The following is a 27514-nucleotide window of genomic DNA, read 5'->3' as shown; positions in this document are numbered from 1 at the left end:
TGCACCCGACAGCGCATGCTGAGCGGATCATTCGAGGGGCAACCCGCAAAGGAGAGGTCAATCCTCAGTGTGCAGCATCATATCCGCCAAGAGCGCAGGTAAATACTCGGGAAGACAGGGCTTCAGAGACTCTAAAAAAGGGGGTTTTACAGGAAATGGGTCGCTGTACACAGCCACGGCTGTCAGCGCTGGCTGCCAGACAGGCATGACTGAGGAATCGAGTTCTATTTGCTGTTTGTTACAATAATGAAACACCTAATCAGATCCAAAGATTCAAAAAAATCTCTACTTCACAATCCTTTTCCTTAGAGATGGCCAAATTCTCACCTTTAAGACCAGAAGGAAAAATTCTGAATTTTGTTAGATGGGATCAAAAACATTTGGAGAGAGTATAAGCTTCTGCTACAAAAAGAAATTATAGGCATTTGTGGCGTTGTAGCAGAAAAAGTGTTTTATTTTGATTTTATCATAGTCACTGCTTGAAAGGCCAGTTTGATCTTGAGATGTATTAACCAGTGCCGGTGGTTGTTTTAGGTCTCTAAGACATGGATCAAACAGCCAGAGGATCAGCAGGGGAAAATCTCTTGAAACTTTGACTCAAGATGTAAGTTTTAAGCAATGCTTTGGATTTCAGAAACGTGATTATGAAAATGTATTTAAATGACTGCTTAGACAATGTCAGTGTCTTTCTGCCACATTCCCATGTCTCCTTAAGACTTCATACCAGAGGGAATCAGGAAACTCAAGATATGAATTACGTAGCCAAGTATCAGAAGTAACCGTTAACAGCAGAAAACTCCAGTCATCCCACACAAAGCACATGTCTTAGTTAAAATAGTAACACAAAAGTGTCATTATCAGTTGGATTTGACTTGAAATTAAAGACATTTTAAGCATTTTATATAGGATTGATTTGCATCATTGACTTTGAATATTCACTAAGAATCAAATATTCTAGAATCTAGATCAAGGGCTTTATATATTTAAATATATATATATTATATATAATATATATATATAATATATAATTTCAGGGCTTTATATATTAGGAAGTGAAATTTTATTTCTAGAAGAATTTTTCTGTCAGGGACTACCTAGTATTTCCCAAGAAAGCTTTTTGCTTTTAGACTCTAGGTCATGTATTTATTTACTGGCTCTATAAATAGTGGTCAAGTGTTTGCTATGTGCTGGGTCCTGTTCTAAGGAATGAGGAGCAGTGGGGAAATAAGATGGACTCAATGCCCTCCTGGAGCTTAAATTTTCGAATAGGAGACAGATAATAAGTTCGTAAAAATATAATGGAATTTCTGGAGTGATTTCTTTTTATCTTCCATCATCTCTTCATTACTGTGACAGATTTGCTTTATAATGTAAAGTAAAATGAAGTCATGTAAAGAAATCAAAGGTGGGGATTTGGGGGCAGGGAATTTTTAGATACGATGGTTATCGTAGACCCATCTGCGTTATCCCAGAGACCCAAATGAAATGAAGGAGCCATGAAAAAAAATGCAGAGAAGCCAAGCGTTAGATGGCCCAGCAGCTATACCATGCAAAGATTACAGTGAAAGAGTTGGAAAATGCATATTAAATAACTGTGATTATGAAGTCCTGATTAAAAGACAGGCCTTAGGTTGAGTCTGGATGAACTGGCTTAAAAAGTAATCTTGAATGTTCAGAGCCAAGGAGGGCACTTGAGAAAGGAGGGCTAGCAAGAGAAAGTTAGCAAAGCCCTGGGGTTATTTCATTTTTCTCTTTTTTACCACTTACCTCTTATTTCTTGAGTTTTTGGAGTGCTTGCCTACTACATCTGCTTTCATTCTGTAGAAACTGCTGTTTTAGTCCAAGTAGAGGGCTTTTATTAAGTGTTCCAGGCAAAATCGAGAGCAAGAAGTTGGCAATGAGAACACCTGATATCACCAATACCCTATAGACATGGTTCTAGTCGGCACAGAGCTCTGTTACAGCCACGATTTTTAATATCCAGAGCTCTATCTGATTGGCTACCATATTGTTGACATGGAATTGCCATCAAATCCAACACATGGCCTGCGCACTTAGAATTGCAGAGTCAGCCATATTGCACGGAGAACATTTTCAGGTGAAAAGTCAAAACGGCAACCCTCATTCAAAGCTACTTCAATATGTTTCAACCGAAATGTACAACCTAGTTAAGAATCAAATCAGAACATGTCTTTGAAAATAACGTGTTTAAACATAGACAGCAAAGGCCCTATTGAATACTCTCAGTGCCGGAGCTTACTTCTTCAGAGACTTCCTACCCTATTTTTCATATAGAAGTATAGCAACATCCATCTCCCACCTTCTCCATAGCAAAACGCCATGGGGTTCTGATCATTTCCAATAAATTCTTATAATGTCTTTTCTCCCACAAAGGGGAGATTTAAATTAGAGAATTTTAACTTTTTCACTTATTCTAAATGATAGCAGACACAGATAATTAAGTCTAAGGAGTGCTTTCTGTAAAATCTACTGAGTTACTGGAACTCTGGCCCTGCACCTTCCATGGGGTCCATCTAAAGGGCTGTGAAGGGCCTGCACGGCCTGCTCACCTCTCTTAGCTTTACCCACACTGGCATCCTGGCTATTCCACACGTAGACACACCAGGCCTGCTCCCAGCTGTGGAAGAACACATTTCTGCAGCCCTACCACAGCCTGCACCCTCACCTCCTTCTAGTCTTTCCTCAAATAGCACCTTCATACTGAGGTCTACCCTGACCTGTTCATTTAAAATCATAATCTTCTAGCCTGTCTATGCCTCTCACCCACTGTGATTTTTTAAAAAATCAGATCACTAAGCATCCTCTAACATACTTATTTTGGAATATTTTTTATCTGTCTCACACTGACTAGAACATCCTATGAGAATAAGGATGTTTTGTTTCCACTTGCCATATCCTACACACTAGAACAGTGCCTGGCACATAATAGGATTTCAATCAATATGTGCTGAATGAATTACTTTTTAGAGGAAAAAAATACTCTTGCTATGAAGACTGTGGCCATTAAATATGTATACATGTTACATATACTGTAAATTTAATCGTATATATGTTACATATACTGTAAATTTGTATATTTAATGTAAGTATATACATTTAGTTTAAATATACATATTTAATGTAAATATATACATTTAGTATAAATATGCATACTTATTGTAAATATATACATTTCATATATATATTTATTGTAAATATATACATTTCATATATATATTTATTGTAAATATATACATTTCATATATATATTTATTGTAAATATATACATTTCATATATATATTTATTGTAAATATATACATTTCATATATATTTATTGTAAATATATACATTTCATATATATATTTATTGTAAATATATATTTAGTATAAATATACATATTTAATGTAAATATATACATTTAGTGTAAATATACATATTTATTATAAATACATTTAGTATAAATATACATATTTAATGTAAATATATACATTTAGTGTAAATATACATATTTATTGTAAATAGATACATTCAGTATAAATATACATATGGTAAATATACATTTAGTATAAATATATAAATATATGTTTAACAGTAAATATATATAATTAATATTTATACTTTATATCGAGGGAGATATTAGTTTTAATTTTTTTAACTGATAATATATTTTGCATTCAGAACCTTCCTATTTTAACACACCCCCTTTTAATTTATTTCTAGCATTCCAATACAGTGAGATATAGAAATGCACAAAGAGAAGACAGTGAAATAAAGATGATTCAGGAAAAAAAGGAGCAAGCAGAGATGAAAAGGTACAGGTTGCTGCAGTGTCCCATGGCTCTCATTTGGGAATGGCAAAATTTCCCTTAGCCTTACTCTCCCATGAATTTCTCCTTCAAGGAAAGTGCAAGAAGAGGAACTCAGAGAGAACCACCCGTACTTCGATAAGCCACTCTTCATTGTCGGGCGAGAACACAGGTTCAGAAACTTTTGCCGGGTGGTGGTCCGAGCGCGCTTCAACGCGTAAGTACACTTCATTTCAGCCAGGTGTTTGGCCTGAGCCATGCAAACAGCAGGGGTGTTGTCATATGAACAAGAAGGAACATGTAATCCTAATGGGGTCACAAAATAAACTGTGGACTAATTAATCATGCTGCTCCTCTTTGCTGAACGCCCGACCAGGTAGAAAACAAAGGTCGCAAGTAGTTAACATTTATAGAAAACTCGCATTGATAAAACACAAAACAGCCATTTTTGTTTGTGCATTTTAGCAGTTTCCTGATACATTTTTATCGGCATTATTAACTCCATATTTTATTTTGGAAATACTGAGAAAAGGGGACTAAAGGATGTGGTGAAATGAAGGTCATTGTCCATGTCTTCCATGAGGCTTGTAGTTTCTTTGTGCTAAAAATACCTCAATTGGTTTATTGGAGAATAATGTAAAGTCGATTAGTGCTTTCATTACCAACTGTTATAAGAAGGAAACCCCCTGTTCACTGTCTCTACCCTACCAACATGGAAGAAATGTGTAAGAAGCCATAAGTAGAGTGAACACTGAAGACACTGTATTTGTGGACACCTAAGCCAAGTTTGACAGGCAACCAATGGATGAAATGGATTTTTGTCAAGCATACCTGTATTAGTCCATTTTCATGCCGCTGATAAAGACATACCCCAGACTGGGTAATTTATAAAGAAAAAGAGATTTATTGGATTCACAGTTCCAAGTGGCTGGGGAGGCCTCACAATCATGGTGGAAGGCAAAAGGCACATCTTACATGGCACAGACAAGAGAGAGAAGTGAAAGCAGAAACCCCTCATAAAATCATCAGATCTCATGAGACTCACCACCACAAGAACAGTATGGGGGAACCTCCCCCATGATTCAATTATCTCCAACCGGGTCCCTCCTACAACATGTGGGAATTATGGGAGCTACAATTCAAGATGAGATTTGGGTGGGGACGCAGAGCCAAACCATATCAGTACCTTTAAGTAAATATTCCGAAGACATTAAGTGTCCTGGAGAAAATGAGAAAACTTTACGTGTTCCCATTATGTAGTTGGACTATCCCTGATGCCATCGTTTAAGTAAATTGATGTATTTGTTATTAATTAGTAGCTTATGATAATCACTATCTGTTATAGACTGAATTGTTTCCTCCCCCCACCACAAAATCCATATGGTAGAGTCCAATCCCTCAGAACCTCAGAATGTGACTGTATTTGGAAATAGGAATTTTAAACAGGTTAAATAAATTAAAATGAGGTCATTAGGGTGGGCCCTAATCTAATCTGATTGGTTTCCTTAAGAGAACATTTGGACACAGACATATACAGAGAGAAGACCTTGCGAAGACATGTAGGTAGAAGACGGCTCTCTACAAGTCAAGGAGACAGCCCTGGAACAGGGTTTTCCCTCACAGCCCTCAGAAGGAACCAACTCAGCTGGCATCTTGATCTTGGATTTCCAGCCTCCAAAACTATGAGAAAATAAACGTATGTTGCTTAAGCCGCCCAGTCTTAAGCACCAGTGGTACTTTGTTACAGCAGCTCAAGGAAACTAATACACACTATTATAACATTTCAGGGATGGAAGAGACCTCAGGGACCACTCAGTGTCATTTGTGTGCCCCCTCCTTCAACAGAGGAGGACATTTTAACGTGTGCAGAAGTTGAGGGCTTTGCTCAAGGACCCAGCTACTACCTGGCTCTCTCTTGATTGCCAGACTATTGTTCTTTCTGCTGTTCTATAAAGACTTTCACAATTTAAAGCAACTGAGTCATAATTATTAAAATCTTCCATGAGTTTTCAAAGCAAAGGAAGAAAATGCCATTTTAGAGATTAATTTGATCAGTTGTCAAAGTAGGTTTTTTTAATCTTGAATTATCCTGTTGGCTGCCTGCACCTTAACATCTCATGGCTAATTCTCCACTTCACTTAGTGTGGTGTAATTTCCCTTTTATCAGCAATGCAGCTGATGTTGAATACAATTGATGAAGACTCTGTTGTAATTGGGGACACATACACAAGGACTGTAAGGAATCTCAGTGACAGTGCTCACCAGCTTCCTGAAAGTAAAAACAATGAATTGCCCTCCCAAGAAATTCTAAATAAATCGTTCTCCAATATCACAGTTAAATGCAGGGGGAAGAAGTCTATTTAAATTACAGAGTATTTAATTAAATAATTTTGAAGAACATTCTTGAACTATTAAGGCAAAGATTTTAAATGAGTATTTTTAAATGAAAGTCAAAATTTAATTTTGTACTATCCATGTCAGAAAATTCTGAACAAAGTCACAACGTCTAAAATCAAGTATTTTGAGAAATATAAAACTTTATTTTCATAAGCATCAACTGCAAATTCTTTGGATTTTTTCATTCATCAATGTTCTCTGACCTCCAGAGTCACCTACAGTTAACATATTTTATAATGGACATTGTATAGAGGATGTAAAAGAGATTTTAGGTAGATGAGATATTTGCAAATATGATTTTTAGCAAGTTAAAACATGCTTGCTATGTTGCAGAATTTTATATATGTGTTCTCTTACAGATCTAAAACAGACCCTGTCACAGGAGCTGTGAAAAATACAAAGTACCATCAACTTTAGTAAGCATTACAAACTTCATTTTCCATGCACATTTGAAGTTTTCATGTACTATTTTATGCTGCATACAGAGATTAAAATTCTCTTTTATTTTCTTGCTATATAGTGCTATGAAATAGATGATTGGGGAATGATGTTTTTAAAATACCAGTCATGTTGATAGAGCCACAGAAGCCATCATCTCTGACTCTTAGAAGCCTTTCCTGGAACCTTTATGTTCCTCAATTTTGTTTGGTCTTTGGCAGTGATTTGCTGGGATTGGTCACTTACCTGGACTGGGTCATGATCATCGTAACCATCTGTTCTTGCATTTCCATGATGTTTGAGTCCCCGTTTCGAAGAGTCATGCATGCACCTACTTTGCAGGTACCGCTGCTAAATCTCAGTTTACAACTAGGAGGTAAAATACTGACCTGCTGTTTTTCCGTTCATTGTAACCAAACTGCCTTTTGCCCATTTCAGATTGCTGAGTATGTGTTTGTGATATTCATGAGCATTGAGCTTAATCTGAAGATTATGGCAGATGGCTTATTTTTCACTCCAACTGCTGTCATCAGGGACTTCGGTGGAGTAATGGACATATTTATATATCTTGTAAGCCTTTGCTTATTTCCTAAATGAAAAATATAATGGTTTTGTAAAATCTCCTGCATTTCTTGGTATAAGCACAAGAGGTATGAGTCACAGAGGTTTAGATTCCCTAATTGAATTCTTAAATGGACTCTAGAGTAGTTCATTATATGCAAATAAGGTCCATACATGTAAAATCTAAATTAAGAGCATCATAAATATCTATGGATAGTTATATTGTTCAAATACACTAATCACAATTTTATGTATGAATGAGACATACATTAACAAAGTCTAACATGGCAAATCTAGTTTGCATCCCACAAATCTTATGGCTTCTATACTAAAAAAAAAAGTTTGCCTCATGTAAACCATGTTATTGATTATGAGCCCCTTATTGTTGAAAGCAAACTAAAGTGATTGTGATTGTATCTCTCTCCTGATTGCAATGCATAAAATACCTGGCTATAGCAGGTGCCCATTCAACTGTCCAGTAAAACTCGCTGGAAAACCATAAAAATGGGCTCAGAGAATTTTTTATTTTTCCTGTATGTCCGAGGAGTCATGAAATCAATGTCTTTGCAGAGACAACAAAGAGAATTGTGATCCTTAACAAGTAGCATGTTGCGGATCATTAATAAAATAGCAGTAACCTTGATAAAAGGAATTCCAGCCATATCGACATCAGCGGACCCTCCAGAGTAGTAAGTTAAAAGAAGACGCAGAATGCACTGATGTACACACACACACATACACACGCACAGTGTGGACACCCTCATTTCTTTCCTGCATACACATGATGACTTTCCTTCTAGCTGAGGTTTGTTGTTTAAAGTTAACAGATTGCACGTACAACCAGTGAGTGGAATCTCTGCTAAAGGAAAAGTTGTGGCCAGTTGACTGTCAGAAAATGTAAATAGTAGGGGATGAATTGTATAAATTCCAGAGATTGTTTTTTCCACTTTAGGTGAGCTTGATATTTCTTTGTTGGATGCCTCAAAATGTACCTGCTGAATCGGGAGCTCAGCTCCTAATGGTCCTTCGGTGCCTGAGACCTCTGCGCATATTCAAACTGGTGCCCCAGATGAGGAAAGTTGTTCGGGAACTTTTCAGCGGCTTCAAGGAAATATTTTTGGTATGTTAGAATTATCCTTTGATTCCAGTTCACAGTAGTCCAGCTCTAATATAGCTAATGAGGGAAAAAGTGAGTCTTGCTTATCATGGTCAATTCAATAGTTTTGGTTATTGCCAGAGGGTAATAGAGGCACTAACAAAACACAATACACCTTCAAATACTTTACTCATGGGCGCTTCTGGCATATGAGTTTATTTAATTCACCTAAAGAGAAGCACTCTGAGATTTGAAAGAGTTCGTATCTGCTGACTCTTTCAGTACTAACCTCTTGACTCTAATTTCTACTCTGGGTTTTAGTTTCCTCCCATCTGAAAATGAAGGATAAGAAGATTCAACACCGTGTACTCCACAAATGGGATTAGGCATTCATGCATTTGGGCTCCTAATCTCATTCTGTGTGTTCCTGAAATAATATAGCACAGAATTTGTCTCTAGATCTCAGGAGTGCTAACATAAAACAACTTTAAAAATGCAACATACAGGTATAACCCACTTTAAGTAACTTCAGCATTGCAGTAATGAGTGATTACAAAGATGATTGAGGGGGCAAAACGTACCTTTTAGCTGGGCAAACATTGATTTAGGGTCTTCTGAAAACAAGGTCGGAGATAAAACAACAAGAAAGAGGCTCATTGTTCACAATCTGTTACAGAAACATCTTTGCCTTACAAAACAGTGATCAAAAGATTTTTTTATTATTGATGAGGTCTGCTTGTGCATGAGAGGCATAAATTAATTTATGTAGGCTTGTTTTGTATCTTGCTTTCTAGAGACATACCTGTGATGAGAAAACAGCTGTAGTTGTACTTGATACAAATGTATTTTAAAGATAGATTGTGATGTTACTAGAGGTATATCATTACTGACTTTTTTTTTCTTGAGACAGAGTCTTGCTCTGTCACCCAGGCTGGAGTGCAATGGCGCAATCTCAGTTCACTGCAACTTCCGCCTACTGGGTTCAAGAGATTCTCATGCCTCAGCCTCCCAAGTAGCTGAGACCACAGGCATGTGCCACCACTCCCAGTTAATTTTTTGTATTTTAGTAGACACAGGGCTGCACTACATTACCCAGGCTGCTCTCGAACTCCTGACTTCAGGAGATCCACCCACCTCGGCCTCCCAATTGCTGATTTTTTTTTTATCATGGGTTTAAAAATTCTTGTTTTCTTTATGCAAAGCCATGAAACAGTGGCTCTTCACACAGCTGGAATTAAAAGAAAATATCACCTGACTGCTAATGTATATGAATCTTTTGATCAATAATAAATTTTAGAGGAGAATTTGTGTCTTTCTCTAATGGTGGTCAGTGTGATTTTAGTACACTTAGGTATATGTTTAGGTTATTCAACCGGTGCAGTTCACTTGTTCCGTATTTTACCCTCTGCCACTCTTCTCTGCTGGACCAAAGAAGTCAGCCAGCAGAGGGAGCATGAGTTAATTAACAGATTTGCTCTTCAGTACTGAATTCTCTCCTTTCCTCTGTGTATAGAACATTCTCCTAATGCACACCTTCACGATTACAAGACAGCTAAAGCCACTGTCCCGCTCATTTGTGCTCTGCTAATAAAAACATGAATCCAGGCCGGGCACAGTGGCTCACGCCTGTAATCCCAGCACTTTGGGAGGCCCAGGCGGGTGGATTGCCTGAGGTCAGGAGTTCAAGACCAGCCTGACCAATATGGTGAAACCCTGTCTCTACTAAAAATACAAAAATTAGCAGAGCGTGGTGGCGTGCGCCTGTAGTCCCAGCTACTTGGGAGGCTGAGGCAGTAGAATTGCTTGAACCCAGGTGGTGGAGGTTGCAGTGAGCCGAGATTGCACCATTGCACTCCACCCTGGATGACAGAGTGACACTCCATCTCAAAAATATATATATATATTTTTATATATATAAAAATATATATAAATATATATATATTTATATATATAAAAATATATATAAATATATATATATTTATATATATAAAAATATATATAAATATATATATATTTATATATATAAAAATATATATAAATATATATAAATATTATATATATTAATATATATTATATAAATGTATATAATATATATTAATATATATTATATATTATATATATTATATATATTAATATATATTATATATATTATATTATTATATTATATTATATATTATATATATTAATATATATTATATATTTATATATTTTATATATTTATATAATATATATTTATATAATATATATTATATAATATATATATATATATTAATATATATTATATAAATATATATTATATAAATATATAAAATATATAAATATATATATAAATATATATTATATATTATATATATAATATATATAATATATAATATATTAATATATATAATATATATTAATAAATATATATTAATAAATATAATATATAAATATATATTATATTTATATAATATATATTTATATATTATATAAATATATATTATATATATAATATATATTATATAAATATATATTATATAAATATATAAAATATATAAATATATATAAAAATATATATAATCCATAAATATATATAAAAATATATAATATATAAATATATAATATATAAATATATATAAATATATAAATAATATATAAATATATATAATATATAAATATATAAATAATATATAAATATATATAATATATAAATATATATAAATATATATATAAATCCATTTGGGAAAAAATAGACAAAATATAATTATTTAAAGTTTTTTTCCTTTGTTCCATTAAATAAAAAAGATCAAGGTGTTGATTTTAAAGTCAGAAAAGTTCAAGTCATATCAAAAATACCTTATTCCATTTTCTTACATGAAATTCATGTTTCCATTTAAAAAATTCAAAGCTTGTTAATTTTCTCCTTTTGACCTTCCAGTAAGGCTAATTGTGTGACCTATGGTGGAGAAGTTAAAATATATCATCAAAAACCCATGATTTTTATACAATGTTATCTTAAAATTCCGATTTATGTCACTGTTTAAACCAAACATAATAATTCAGTCTTTAACAAGAGATTCAACATTTCATCAATTTCTTTCAGGTCTCCATTCTTTTGCTGACATTAATGCTCGTTTTTGCAAGCTTTGGAGTTCAGCTTTTTGCTGGAAAACTGGCCAAGTGCAATGATCCCAACATTATTAGAAGGGTAAGATGTACTTTCTGTCTTTTGAAATAAAAATTAAGGGCCAAGTGTGGTGGCATGTGCCTATAATCCTAGCACTTTGGAATGCCAAGGAGGGAAGATTACTTGAACTCAGGAGGTCAAGGTTGCAGTGAGCTATGATCGCACCACTGTACTCCAACCTGGGCAACAGAGCGAGAGACCCTGTCCCTAAAAAGAAAAATAATAATAATAATAAGGTAGTTTACATTCCCTTGGCAAGCGTGTGGTACCAGTGGCTGACAAGCCTAGTTTAAGAACTCCCTATAAAACTCTAAGAATTATCTTCCCACGACGTTTTTGCTTAAGCATGCGATATGTCTCTTCTGGCTAGAAAGGTTGATAAGATGAAAAGCACACCTCAGAGAATGTCACTCTTCCCTCCTATTCCAGTGTCAACCCGCTGTTGACAACTTGAGCGTGGTCACCCAAGATTCCAGCTGTTTATAGCTGTGAGCTTCGGATACTTTCCCTTGAGGCCTTAGCTAACTTGATCCTTCCTTTGTTGTCACATAAGACTTATATCAGCAAACAGCCCCTTGCAAAAATGTCCAAGAAGCAGCGTTTGGTTCTCACCACTTTTTATTTCTTCCCCACTATCAGCTTTCTCGCCATTAGAAAGCCAGTGCCTTTACATTAGCTCTAGCTGCCCAGAATCTCCCTCTTTATGACAACCAACAAGGACCTCCACAAAGACCCAAACTTGAATACTTGCACTACGGCGTTTCTTCCTCTTTCTTCAGTCATTGGTTATGAGGGGAGGCTAGCTGCTGTAACAAGCCCAATATTTCATAGCTTCACATAATGAAATGTATATATTGCATCTTGGATCAGTTGCAATATATACATTTGCAATATATACGATATATACAGCTCTCCTCCAAATGACCACTCAGGGACTCACATGCTTTCCATCCTGTGCCACTACCCTTTGCCATGTCTTCAGAGCCTTCCTCAATGAGCTGGAGATAAGAGTGGAGAGCCATCTCCATCTGAGTGGGCTGTGGGAGAATCCGCTCTACCCACGTTCATCTGTAAAGAGCAGAGATACTGCAAGGGGGGCTGGAATTTAGTTGTGTGCTCCAGAAAAAAAAAAAGGGGGGGACACAGTTTGGTTAATAATTAGACAATTTTTGCAATATCATAAAGTGTCCCATTCTCTTAAGATTCTTATGTTAGAAATAGATTAATAAAGTAAACCCCAACTACTGCTGGTGTATAAACTAGAAAAGTATTTTCTCTTTGATCCCAATAAAATGATGCCTTAGTTCCTAAATGTGTATCTTCAAAAGGCCTACTAGACCTGAATTGAACTACATTATATATTTCTAGCAAATATGGCTATCTAGTATAGATTTTAAATGACACAAATTGTTCTCTAATTGTTACAAAATACAGGTAACATCTTTGTTCAGCCAAAATACATTATAAATTATATTAATAATGAGAATTTGAAACAAAGGCCAGACTGGGAGAGACATTCCAAGAGCTTTGTTACACCTGAGAAGACAGAACAAGGAATGTGGCCTGACGGTCATGCTGTATCAAATTAGCTGATAAAGAAAGTGACAGAGACCTGACGCATTCATCCACAAGCTTGTGTGTGGAAAGAAGAGTGATTTTCGATCCACACAGAACAGAGGCCAGAAAGATACTAACAACACTTCAGGATGAAGCCTGCTAGGAATCTTGGATGACTCAGTATATTAACAGTGGCCTAAGAGCATGGTGATTTTACATTATCTACTCATACCTGGCCAAAGCCGAAGATTGATGGTGACAGCAGCCAGCAGATGAGCATAGACACACATTTCATGATGCATGTATCCTGTTTCCTAGAGCAGTGAGGTCTGTACGAGGCTCAGATGGAAAGCCTAAGGAGACTTAGCCATCACAGAGAGAGCCAGCACCAAGCAGAATGATTGAAAAGAAATTGGCACGGTGAGACGGGGCTTGAGTCTTTTTGTCTTCTCAAATCCAAACATAAGAGGCCAAGGCCAAGAACGCCGTATGAGTGAAGGTGACGTCAGTTCTATCGGAGAACTTCAGCCCATCTTACTAAAAGAAGAGATAAATCCAAAGAAAAGGGTAAAGTAGATACACCAACATTTAGATCACACACAGTTCCTGTTAAAGACAATGAAGCTTGAGTTGCTGCATCCATAGTTTCCAGTTGGGAAAACATGTTTTCTTGTATGAGGCTGAGCACTTCCTCCCTCTGCTCCTTTGTTTGTTTTCTTAAAACTCAACAGATGTTATGAGATGAATATAGATATGGAGCCTAGGACTCAGTCACCAAAACCCTGTAAACAAACGCTGAGGATACCTTTTGACAAATAGTCATTAAATGTCAGTTGTGTCCAAGGCACTGTGATAGGTGAAATGAAATGTGGAATGGAAACATTAGGAGGTCCTTGGTTCTGTTTTGCGGCATTTTCTGTCCAATCAGAATGTGTTTCATGTTCAAGCAACAGTAATATAAAGTCAGCAGTTTTCAAAAGCCTATGAGAAGCAGAAATAACATGCAATCTATGATGTCAGCATGGGAAATTGTGCTTCCAACTGGGAGTACTGTACTGGGAGGGCTTCAGGGAGGAGATGGGATTTGAGATGAGCAGGAAAGGACCTTCCAAGGAGAGCAAGCAGTGAAGAAGGACACAAAGCATGTAAAGAAGAGTCACAGTGTGGAGGCAGGAACCGAACAAGGAGGAAGGAGCACGGGCTTCGAAATCACAGCCTCTGAGATGGGAATCCTACTTTAGGAGAGGTGATGGCCTGGTCTGGTCACTTAATCCTTCTGGAAACTATTTCCTCCTGGAATGCTTCTCACACAATGATATTATGAAGATTAGATTAGCTTGTTTATGCAAAGTACCTAACCCAGTCTCAGTAGTGAGTGTTAATTTCATACCCGCCCACGTAGGAAAAAACTGAAAAACAAGGCCAGAAATGTAAGTTAGGGGGAGATCCTCAAGCACCTGAAATGCCTGGCTAAAGGGTTTGGAATTTCATTGATGAGAAGTGAGAAACCACAAAAGGTTGGTAAGAAGAGGAATCAGACACATCCTAGTGCCCACAAAGTACAAAGCACCATTCTTAGTGCTGTTTTTGTTACCCATATCCTAATGAGGATATCCATTCCTAATGAGGAAAACAGGTGTAGAAAGATGAAATAATTTGTCCAAGGTCACCCACCTAATAAGTGGAGAAGCAGAGAACTAGTGTCCAGGCACCCTGGCTTTTCACCAAGATACCAGACTGCTTCATGCAATCAAAGGTGGGCTCAGGTGGGTTCAGGAAGACAAATTGGAAAAGGCAGTGAGGCCGAATATGTCAAGGGACCTTTATACAATACACTACAACACAGCCTTTTCAAATAATGTTCTACATACAAAGGTATGGTTATGGAAAGATAATCGCAATATAGTTTCAGCTGAAGAAGGTGGGCGATGGAAGAATATAAACTTTATGAGCTCAGATACGTATAGGAAAAAAGACTGGAAGGGTATATCCCAAAACGTTCATTGTGTTTGTCTGTGGGCAATTGTAGGTAAGTTTTCTTCCTTTTATTTGTCCAGGCTTTATAAATTAAAGATGTGTTGTTTGCATTAAAATGTTCTTATTTTAAAGAGTCATGCTGGTAATCCAGAAAGAAGTAACGTTGTCATTACTAAACTCATCGTAGTAAGAATGGAGACGTGGGCCAGGAAGGACAGGGAAAGCCCAGGGAACCCTAAGCTTGATGCTGGGCTGCTGCCAGGATGCTGGTCCAGGGACAGAAAGGAGGAGGCCAAGAGGAGACATGGTTTAGGGTCAAAGAGGACGTTAAGCAGCTTAAAATGGAATTTCTGTTGAAATACTCAAACAGTGATCAAGAATTTTACCATCTACACCTTGAACCCAGAAAAGAGATTTAGGTTCAAAATATGACCATCATAGCCAAAGAAACAAAAATAACCAAAGGGAGAATAGGAAATGAGTCAAAAACTGCCTATAGATGTTTAATTTTTAAAACCCTTTTAACAGCTTTATTGAGATATAATCCACATACCACACAATACACCCACTTCAAGTGTTCAATTCAATGGTTTTTTAGCATATTCACAGAATTGTATACACGACAGCCACTTTTAGAACATTTGTATCTCCTTGAAAAGAAACCCTGTATCTCTTAACTGTTACCCTCATCCCTTTAGCCTCCACCTCAAGCCCTAAATGACAACTAATATTCTTTTTGTCTCTATAGAGTTCACTGTTCTGGACTTTTATATGAATAAAATCATAACATATGGTCTTTTGTGACTTTTTTCTCAATTAGCATAATATTTTCAAGGATCATCCATGTTGTAGCAGGTGTCAGGACTTCATCCCTTCCTACGGCTGAATAATATTCACTTGTATGGTTGGACCACATTTTGTTTATCTATTTGTTCAAAAATGGACATCTGGATTGTTTCCACCTTTTGGCTATTGTGAATAACGCTTATATAAACATTTTGTGCAAGTGTCTTTAGGGACATACATTTTCATTTCTCTTCATTTCACTTCTACCTAGGAGTGGAGTTGCTGGCTCATGTGGTAACTCTGTTAGTGGTTTGAGGACCTGCTAGACTGTTTTCCAAACTGGCTGCACCATTCTACATCCCCACCAGTATGTAAGGGTTCCAGTATGAGGACTGCGATTCCTCCACATCCTCGCCAATGCTTGTTGTTATCTGACCTTTTGTTATGGCTTTCTTAGTGGGTGTGAGGTGATATCTCATTATGGTTTTGATTTGCATTTTCCTGATGGCAGATGGCACGTGATACTGAGCATCTTGTCGTGTGCTTTTTGGCCATTTGCATATCTTCCTTGGAGAAATGTCTACTCAGGTCCTTTGCCCATTTAACTAATATTCTCAGCATCAACTTTTAACTGCCTGTCTCCAAAGTCTTTGTTACTATTTGCTGGGTAGCTGTCCACATCACTTTGTTAGATAAAGGGCTTTTGGGATTCCGTGAGAGAAGAGCTTCCTATCCTTTATCTTTTCTGAGTTCATTTTCTGACCAGGTTCCCCCTCTCCCCTTGTTTTTCTACTTTAGGAAGATTGCAATGGCATATTCAGAATTAATGTCAGTGTGTCAAAGAACTTAAATTTAAAATTGAGGCCTGGAGAGAAAAAACCTGGATTTTGGGTGCCCCGTGTTTGGTAAGTATATCATAAAAAAAAATTCTGAAGAATGGTGTGTTTGTCAATATGAGGTTTTAAATAAGTATAATATGGCATGTAACTAAAAGTAGTTTTGCTAGAGTTGTAAAAAGGATCTTAAGTCATACAGGGCGAAGCACTAGATTATATTGGAAGATAGAAATAAGGTAAAAAAATAAGAGAGCAAGTAGTACAATGAGTTCTACATAGCTTCATGAAACTAGAGAAATATTATCTCAGTATTTTTCTAAGACTTCAAAAATATGTATCTGGATTCAAATGGCTTGAAAAATTAGGCTTAAGAAAGGATTTTCTGTCAAATTAAAACTAAACTTATCCTGAGTTTATATCTTTAAAGGAGGATCTGATGTCCTCATAATAGAACCCTAAATCATAAAGCTATTTCCATTTTAAAACCCATTTATACTGAAGGATTTCCATTATTGAAAGACTAGAGAGGAATAATCAGTAACACAGTTGATTACTTCTAACTTTCCCTTTAATATTCCTTTTTCTTTAAATTGAGTTTTCAAAGCACTTAGATCAAAGCTAGAAATACCTAGTGCCTTCTTTCTTATTTTATTAATGACCATGAGTGGATCTCTCAGTCTGTGTCACTGGTGAACTGAGTGTTCTGTCACCTTCATTTGTCCTATAAAATTGTTATCTGTGTTTTAAGTTTTCTTTTAGAAAATGTGTAAGAATAACAACTGAGGCACAGCACCTCTGCTTTTATCACAATTGATGTTCTTTTCTAAATGTCAAAACTCTTTAATAAAAACAGCATTTCACCCAGCTGTACCCTAGCACTCACTGTTACCTTTCTTCGGCATTTTTCTAATATGAAATTTGCTTTTATACATAATCCAATAGAATGCATATTGGGTTTTTATTTTTTAAAATATCCAAGAACTAAGAAAAAGGGTTCATTTGGGGTATGTGGCTTCAGCTTGGAGAGAGAGGAATGTGAGACATGAGAATATCCTGGCCCCACTGCTGACTAGAAGAGCCGTCCAATTTCCGTTGAAATAAAAATTAAAGGAGCATAAAAATTTTCTTCCATGAGACAAAAATTAATTATAGCATAAAGTTATTTATGTTATAATTTATTAATTTTTATTAATTCAAAGATAATATGGAAGTAAATGTAGTCAGGAATAGAGAACACTGGGGCATTTCATTTCCTTCACTATAGAGAAAGGTGGAGGGTGCCTCCCACCTCTGCCAAGTGAGGTACCCCAGGGGATCACTTAACATCAGAGATGGGCAGGGCAAGAAGAGAGACTCTTGTGGCCAGGCTGCTCATCACCACCTGGAGAGCAGGGTTATCTGGTGTTCCTGGAGAGCCCAGTAGTCACTGCCTAGGGCCGCATCATCTGAGTCCTCTTGAACCTTGCTGCAAAGGGCTTTGTGCTGGGAAAGGGTACCCCCATCCAAAGGGGCCATAGGTGTGTTTCCAGGAGCCAGACTTGAGAATCACCCAGAGACTGCACACTCACAGGAGTAAAGGTGCAATGAGGCACTCCTGGGCTGGAGAGGGGGTTCAAACTCTTGAACACCTATGGCCAGAATCCAGTTGTATCAGATGCACAAGACTTTAACTCCATTCCTCCATTCCTTTCAACGACATCCCACCTCAGTCATGTGAGAATCTCGTGGTGGCCTGAAGAGGGGGAGTGGAAGTGAAGGAAGTGGCCAGCTTTTCTTCCTTTCCTCAAACCGGGGTCCTTGAGCTGCTAAGGATGGGATTGTTGTATGAGTTATAGGGTCAGTTGGATGTAAAACTGAATGACTGAAATAACCGAAAGCTCTGGGACCTCCACAAGAATTCAGAAAGGGAGCTGGAACACACTTGAGGGTAATGTTTGGAGAAAAGTAAACCTGCCAGTTGTGCCCTATGCACTCAACCTATTCCATAAAACAAGCTACATGGGATTTTTAAAATCAAAGTTAATTTAAATGCAATATTTTATGGAAGGTATTATTAGGGGTTTCAAAGGCAATGCCATTCTGGAAGCATAAGCAAATAGCCAGACATTCCTTGAGCATCATCACAATTGCTCTTGTTCATTTCTCCAGGATAATGTGACTTGGATTGTAGTGAAATAGATACCTTCGATCTAATAAATGTCATCTGTAACCATGATAACTTTTTACACTTTCCTTCTTTAGCAAGCTGATCAAGAGTTAGAAGCTGAAATTTTGTAATTTTATATTGGCTAAGTTATGATTAAGAAAATAACATATCTAGGAATCTAGAGGAATGCTTTGGTAATTAGGACATAAATATGCACTAATTCAGGAGACAGTCTAGTTTCAATATTCTCTCTTCAGATTAATAAATGTACTTTCTTCTGAATCACTCAGACTTGATGAGTCACCTCAGTAAAAAGGATTAAACATATCATAGATTATAAATATGGTGTGATTTATTTTAAGAAGAAGTCTGGAATATAGGAAAATGGCATGCATGGGAGAAAAACCAACAAAGTATTCAGGCTTATAATAAATGTATTTATTGAGTGCTTGCTCTTCACCAGGTAGTATGCTCGTCACTGTGGTAAGGCCCTGAATAAGCTATGGCCCCTACCCCTTAGGAGCTTAAAGTCTAGTGGGAAACAGAAAATAAAATTACAAATAATTTTATATAATATGCTAAGGGCTTTAATGCTGCACAGATAAGCCCCTAAGCTTACCTCTGGCTCACCCGAAACTCATCTCCATGTAATGTTAAGCTACACTGTGATACGTTCTAGGCAGAAGGTGATCAGGTTTTATAGGGTTTAAGGCCCAAACAATTTGGGGTACCAGGGTCTTGGAAGGGCCTGTACAAAAGAGGGGTCCTACCCCTTAGGTTTCTTTGGCTTCATGGTATACCTGCCTCTGATTCCTACAGAAAGGCTAAGGGTACAATGGACACACAGGAGAAGCACCTAACCCCAACTATGCAGGGCCAAAGAGAAGGAACAGATGAGAAGACATACTGGTTACCTTTGAAGGACAACCAATAGGAACTAGCCAGGTGAAGGGGGCAGGGTCAGAGGCAGGTGCGGAGGAAAGTCTAGGCATAGGTTTGGTATTACAAGTTAAGGCAACTCTATGCCCACAGCTCAAGGCAAAAAGGGTTGGGGTGCTGTAGGAAGTACGATGTTTCTGATTTATTTAGAGATGGTTGTGTAAGATACAGCATGCTGTTTTTGGACAAAGTCTTTTTCTGCATTTCCACATCCAAGGGCAGAGGCTCAGTCACGTCTTCAGGGTGGCCCCATGTTCCCCAAGGGAAGAGCAGCTCTCCCTACCATGATCTTGGGGCGCCTTGGAGCACCTCCTCTGGGAGGTAAAAAACTGACAAAATTATGTGGTCAGATCTAATGTCTTAGTTTTCTGAATTGGACAGGCAAGATTACAATATTTCACAAATTAACCAGAAAAAATGACAACCTTTTCAATTCAAGGAAGGGTAGCAGGTAAAAATGACAATAATAGATGACATTTGGGATTTATTGAAGGACTCCGTAGTTACAGGTAAAGTTTCAAACTTTGCAACTTTGCTAGCATGAAGAAAGCATAAGAAAACACCTTACCTGATTAAAACTGAAAAAGACATCTTTTTAAATGTGATAAATTCTAACTATTGAAGTCTTTGATGCTACATTTTGTTTTTCTTGGTTTAGTTAGAATATTTTTCACATATTCTAACTTCTAGAAGATATAGAAGATAACAGTAGTTTCAGTTGTTGCAAATTCAGCTAAGAAAGCACTTCTACAAAAGAAAATGAGCAGGTAAGGAAGTCCAACATCGGCTCTGAGAACTGGTTCACTTGGTTTTAAAAAATCCTTATTCAAGCAAACTGTGGCATTTGTAGAATCCTTATAACTTCTGTCTACTGTAAAATATATGAAATTTAGTGGAAACATCCCAAAGGAAAGATTGTTGGAAGCATCCAGAAGAATATATTTGTACTTTCACACATCAAAAATATAAAGCAGAATTCCAAATATGCATTTCTGAGTGGGGCTTTTGCACTACATTAAGGACCATCTCCATTAATCAGCCCTAAGCCCTTAAGAGCAAATCAGTTTCAGTTTAATGTTTTCTTCTTCTATCCTCATCTATTTAATATTCAAAACACTTATGAAGGCACATCTTGTGATTGTCTCTATAGTTTAAAAAACATAAAAGATGGTAGAAAAGTACAGAACCAGATTTTCCCCAGAGCGTTGCCTGTCATGAGGGTTAAATTTTGAGAAATGAGCTAGCAGGGGGAAAAAATGATCAAAATATAATTTAAATAGGCTCCAAGGGGCCTACTCTAGTCAGTGGTCCGGAGCTCAGTTCTTCATTAAATTCAGGAAATATAGTCCATGGTTTTCCAGTGTTTGGTCGTCAAAATCTTAATTATTTAAAATTAGCCTCTAATAAGAAGGAAAGAGGGGGAAAAACCACTGAAAGCTTCTTCTATTAACAACAAAAATGTTAGCTAAGAACCATAACAAAGAAGATGCAATCTAGTAAAAGGATCACTTTTATAAGTGGGAAGAGAAAAGTATAACCATGTTAAAAGAACAAGAAATGAGACATCCCTGGCCCCCACAGAAGTGGGAGCTAAACAGTGGGTACACCTCGACATAAAGATGGAAACGCCGGACAGTGGGGACTTCAAACGGGAGGAGGAAGAAAGGAGGGCATAGGTTGTAAAAATTACCTGTTAGATTCTGCGTGCACTGTCTGAGTAATGGGTTCATTAGAAGCTCAAACACCAGCATTAGGCAATACACCCATGTAACAAGCCTGCACGTGTACCCTCCAAATCTGTAAGAAAAAAGAAAATGAAGAAGCCAATGAGTTTCAGCAATCAGGAATCAGTGGTGGAGGTAGAAAGCATGCCACCCAGAAAGGGGACCAGACTAAGAGTCCACTGAAAAGACTCAGAGTTAATAAGAAAAACAATCCAACCGGAAGAGAGGAATTTGGAAAAATACATACTACAAGCAAACACTTCTTGCCGTCTCAGTGACCTCTAAATGCATCACTACTTTACAGCCCTGTGTTCACCATGATGACACAAAGTGAAATAAAGTGACTAAATTCTACTCTACACTTTCTATACTAACACAGGCAATTGTAACTTATGCCTTCAGAAAGGTTTTCAATTACAAAACTATTTCAAAATCCACATCCAAAATCCAGTGCTTCTTTGTGCAAATCGATAAAATCATCTGTCCAGTCCTCAGGGTAATCAGGACGAGGTAGAAATGTTGCAGAACCTCTCCAGCTAGAACTAGAGCTGTTTTACATTGAGATCACCCCATCATTACCTAATGAACACACTCAATTATAGCACATTGATGCATTGTTATGATTTAGCAAATGAATGCCATATAGCGTAAAAATGTGTGTGTATATATACACACATACGCATACATATCCCACACCCATGACTGGAAAGGGCTACAGATATTTGCCTTCCAGTGCTGCTTATTGGAATTTCACAGAACATTCCTGTATTGGAATTGCAGGGCGAATCCTCGGAACTTTAATTTCGACAATGTGGGAAACGCTATGCTGGCATTGTTTGAAGTTCTCTCCTTGAAAGGCTGGGTGGAAGTGAGAGATGTTATTATTCATCGTGTGGGGCCGGTAAGCGAGCACATCGAATCCTTTGAACACTTCAAGAGCAGATTTCATTTGTTTTGATGAATAACCGTATTTTCCTTTATGCAGATCCATGGAATCTATATTCATGTTTTTGTATTCCTGGGTTGCATGATTGGACTGACCCTTTTTGTTGGAGTAGTTATTGCTAATTTCAATGAAAACAAGGTAAGAATTTTTGGTTTGGATACCACAGGGTTTAGCCTTTTCTAGCCGCTCACTTTGAGCTATTTTTTCTTTTCACACACGGCATGAAGCCTTGTTAAACTGTAATGTGACTGGTGTAAATAATCTCTATAACTGTTTTACAAGCTACCTCATTGCTGCTTTTCAGACACATTATTTAAGAGTACAGTTCTCTTGCTAAATTTACCCTTTTGGTAACAGTGTCATTAATTCACTGACAACTGAGAGGCGCATCTCCTATTGTTCAAATTGAAAAGATGTGCAGCAAGTTATTAAAATACAATAGATGAAAGTGATTCGCTAATTACAGGTAATATTACTTTCACTAAATGTAGATTTTATGCTTCTGTGTAACTCAGTAGGTGAACTCAGAATTTTGATGGGGTGAGGGAGTCTGGTAGAAAATGTAAAATCCTAAATCACAGAATAAAAAGATTTTGTGGCAGGGCATGGTGGCTCACACCTGTAATCCCAGCACTTTGGGAGGCCAAGGCAGGTGGATCACTTGAGGTCAGGAGTTCAAGACCAGCCTGGCCAACATGGTGAAACCCCATCTCTACTAAAATACAAAATTAGCCGGGCGTGGTGGCGCATCCCTGTAATCCTAGCTACTGGGTTTGGCTGAGGCAAGAGAATTGTTTGAACCTAGAAGGCAGAGGTTGCAGTGAGCCGAGATCACGCCACTGCATCCAGCCTGAGCAACAGAGCGAGACTCAAAAAAAGAAAAAAAAAAGAAAAAAGATTTTCTAATTTCATATGAACTTGACATACTTTGTGAACTCAGGAAGCCTGTTGAGTTTGTAACAGCTCTAATGATTTAGAACAAAGGCTCACAAATGGGAAAATGACAATGTAGTTTCCTATCAAAGTGTGAGTTTGGGGAAGAACATTCTATTGGCACTCCTTGGAGAGGGGCTTGCTCATCTAGGCACTTCTGCTTTGCCCTCTATTGTTTGAGAGGCAGTCTTTGGAATCATGGTAAGGGAAATGCATGCAGTTTTTGAGCACACACTGTGTACTAAGATTTTACATATTCAATCAATTCTCACAACTCTCAATGCACGGTTGCAGAAAAAGCAATGACTAGTCTGGGGCTTATAAGCTGTGATAAACAGGGCCGGAATTCAGAATTGGTGCCTATTACCGCAGGCTCTGTGATTCTTCGAAGGCATGAGTAGAATAAAGTCAACCTTCACTCTGCATTAAGTTGAAGCTAGATCTGCCCGTAAAGCACCATGCTGTTCGATATTATTCATGGCTAGGACTGATTCCCATGCATTCACATCAGAGCTCTTCAGTTTGTGTTGCCACACATGGGACTGTATCTGTCATTCACTGTCCTCAGGCTCAATGTGTGTGGTACCAGTTACCCAGTCAATTGACACCTTTGATGTGTGGCTAATGAGCATGTCATTTCATTCAGGCTTTCAAAGGATGAGGTTTAAAAATTCCTCTTCTGGGCCCCGACTCTACTTGGACCCTCAGAAACATGGGATGTTAGAGACAGAAAGAACAGTAGTGATCGTGTCACCCAGCCCCTTATTTTACTCCTATCACATTCATTAATGAGATGCTTTGAGCCTACAGTGTTTAGTTTAATACCAAGCAGAAAGAGGAAGAAGGATCTTTTAGATGGCTTTGAGCCATGTAATGCAGCAGACACTGAGAATTCTAGAATATAAGTAGAAGCTAATCAGTCAATTAACAGGAGAGTTTAGGCACTGCTTGCCCAGAACACCGTTAAGAAGCCGTCTGGAGCAGACACCTGATTTCAGGAAGATTAGAACGTATCACAGCTCACAGTTCAGCAACATACGTAGAACAACATAAAATGTTCAGTAACTGGAAATAAATGTATAATTAATTGCAACACTTGAGCTTAGAGAAGTGGCTGAGGTAAGCAGAATAACCAGGGAGGTCTCCATCCAGCACTGTATTTATGTTCTGCAGGTAGGAAAGAGTAACGTGGCCTGTTTGAGGGATCTGGGGCGTATGTTCTATCAGCTCAAATGGGCACTTAAAGAAAGGAGAAATTGACAAGAAATTATATTACCAAGTTTTACAAACTTGTTTGTTAATTGGAGATATCAATTGCTAAATTATGTGAGCCTTTTAGAAAAGTTTCTTTCTCTGCAAGTTTTTTTTTTTTTTTAGAAAGCAGCTCATGAGCTGCCATCTAACAGCATTTATATACTATTCAATCATTCAACAGATGTATTTGAGCATCCACTAGTGCCAGATGCTGCTCTTGACACTGAGGACCTAGCGAACTAAACTAAACGCTAAACACAGAAAAGTTATTTGCCCTCATGGAGCACACATCTTAATAGTCATACCCAAAGGCACATAGGTCAATTTCCAAATGTAGAAACAATAGAGATAGAAATGAGGGAATCTTTAGGGTACAATTCAGAATCATGCAAAAATATGTCTTCTTTTGAAAATGGGAACCTCTTTAAAGAGTTCCAAGTCTATATTAGTAATATAGATTTTTTTCTGATTTCTCTATAAGACAATGTGTTTGATTTATTAACCTAATTTGACAATAATAAACTTTCAAGAGTTTTTTTATATATTAATGATCAGATAATACCTCCATGCTTATTATTCTTTTTAGATCCTTTCCAGAGTTCAACTTTCCAAAATTTTTTTTTGTATAACAAAGTAATTACATTAATATCTATGGTGGCCAGAGAACATGTGTTTGCTTATAATTAGTGGGAAAAGTGGCTTAGCAATGTGATTATCAGAAAAGAACAATTTTAAACAAACACTGTTATTGGGAATAAATGATATATTAAACAATGACAAAATAATCACCAGAAAGATATAGAACTTCCGAATCCCAAAATATACAAAGCAAAAATTAACCAAGTTGTAAAAAGAAGCTAGAAAATCCAAAATCATAGTGAAAGATATTAACATATTTCTCAAAAAATCTCATAATTCAGAGAAGAGTAAAAGGAAATATGAGATTTGATACAATAAACACAACCAAATGAACATATAAGGAAAACTCTAATTCCAACAATTTGAGAACGTGCATTATTTTCAAGCACAAAATGTGTCTCCCAGTAGGCCACAATTACCAAAGATTGATAATGTAAGAATGTTTTCTGACCATAATGAAAACAAAAACAAAAAAAAACTCTACAATTTGGAAATATTAAGACAATACTATAAATAATTTGGTGAGTTGAAGAAATTGTAATAGATAAATCACAAATATTTACAGACAAAAACATTTTATAGTGTCATATACAAAAACTCATGAGGTAGAGGTAAATCAGTAATTACAAATATAAAGTATCATTTTAAGTGTATATATTTAGAGAAGAATCACAAGTTGAATATTAATAGTCAGAATATTCCAAATCAAATAAATTATTATACAGAAGTAAAATCAAAATAAAGTAGGGGGGAAGAAAGTAAAACAAAGATTATGGACAGAAATTAATGATACAGAAAGTGAGGAACTTTTCTAGTAGCTCTATAATGTTCAAGAATACGTAAAAAGCTGGGTTTGTTTTTTTTTAAATCAAGTCAATAAACCCTAGAAGGGTTGAGCAAAAATAAAAAACTAGTAAAACATAAAGTAAGCACATAATTAAACGCTGTCAGTATTGTTATTATCAGGGGTATACAAGGAAAATCAGACTTACAGAAAAAGGACTGAAAATGCCAGCAGGGACCCTTGTATGTAAGAAAAACGAAAGCAGGCTCCAACAATTAGTGCAGAGGATCGGTGAGACCAACACAAGGAGTGGTGTTGAGGGTATGATTTGTATTGATGTAAAGAGCTATGCGGAGATGTCTACCTCACTGCATACTCAAAAGTGAATTCCAGATGAATTAAAGACTTTGATAGGAAAGCAAAATTTAAACCATTTTTAAGCATGTCAGCATTATTTTTTATTTGAATTTCAGATAAGCAGCAAATAATGTTTTTGCTCTTATTATTATTTTTAATCAGTCACATAATTATTGTACATATTTATGGGGTACAGTGTGATATTTCAATTCATGTATTATAATGTGTAATGATCAAATCAGGATAATTAGCATATCCATCACCTCAAACATTTATCACTGTTTTGTGTTGGGAACATTCAAAATCCTCTCTTCTAGGTATTTAAAAATATACAATTAATTGTTGTCAATTAGATTCACCGTATATTACCATGGAACACTAAAATTTATTCCTCCAGTCTAGCTGTATTTTCATATCTGTTAATCAACATTTGACTATCCCTATTCTAGTTCCCCTCCCCACCCCTAGTAAGCATTTGTTTTTTGCCCTGGAGTAGTTATGGATTTCATCACATTAGCCACCAAGTAAAATCTATAAAGGAAAAAAGTATAAACTCGATTATATTTAAATTAAAATTTTCTGAATGACAAAAGACACTCTAAGCAAAATAAAAATACAAGCCAAGACTAAGAGAAAATATGTACAACTTACATAATTGATAAAGGATTAGTATCCAGCATGTATAAAGAATCTCTACAAACCATTAAAAAGTAAATATCAAAATACAAAAATGAGCAAAGGATATGAATGGGCAATTCACATAGGAAGATACGAGCATCACCATTTACACACATACAAATGTTTCATCTCGTTAATATTAAAACAATATTAGATACGTTTTCACACCTATCAAAGTGGTCAGATTACAATGTCTGGCAATATCAAGTATTGCAAGAATATTAGGATATGGTAACACTTGTATATTGCTGGTAGGAAATTTGTTTTGGTTATGGCTCTTTGGAAAGCAAGTTGGCAACATCTGGTAAATGTAAAGATGCTTAAATTCCTAGACCCCATCAATTCTTCTCCTAGAGATTAACAATGGAGAAACCCTCATAGATATTTACTGTGAGACAATACATGGATGCTTATTGCAGCATTGGTTATAGTCCATAAATCTAAAATGAATAACTTCTGATATTTGTACAGTGGACAGTGTTTGTGAGCAGTT

At 36.6% G+C, this 27514-nt stretch overlaps 1 protein-coding gene across 1 annotated transcript; it reads left to right on the top strand.

Annotated features, from left to right (window-relative positions):
* Positions 1–26307, top strand: LOC115833791 (sodium leak channel non-selective protein-like; the record flags this gene model as incomplete). Its single annotated transcript, XM_030808621.1, has 13 exons — positions 1–98; positions 535–604; positions 3722–3813; positions 3902–4024; positions 6564–6620; positions 6864–6984; positions 7081–7212; positions 8156–8323; positions 11382–11486; positions 16584–16690; positions 22211–22331; positions 22416–22514; positions 26169–26307. Coding segments are annotated over exons 1-13 (1417 nt in total), but the record flags the coding sequence as incomplete, so codon positions are not given.
* Positions 26308–27514: the final 1207 nt, after the last annotated feature.

The sequence above is a fragment of the Nomascus leucogenys genome, unplaced genomic scaffold, assembly GCF_006542625.1.
Source record: "Nomascus leucogenys isolate Asia unplaced genomic scaffold, Asia_NLE_v1 001579F_31130_qpd_obj, whole genome shotgun sequence".
Taxonomy (NCBI): domain Eukaryota; kingdom Metazoa; phylum Chordata; class Mammalia; order Primates; family Hylobatidae; genus Nomascus; species Nomascus leucogenys.
The sequence above is the reverse complement of the archived record's forward strand: the minus strand, read 5'-3'. Positions and strand labels throughout refer to the sequence as shown.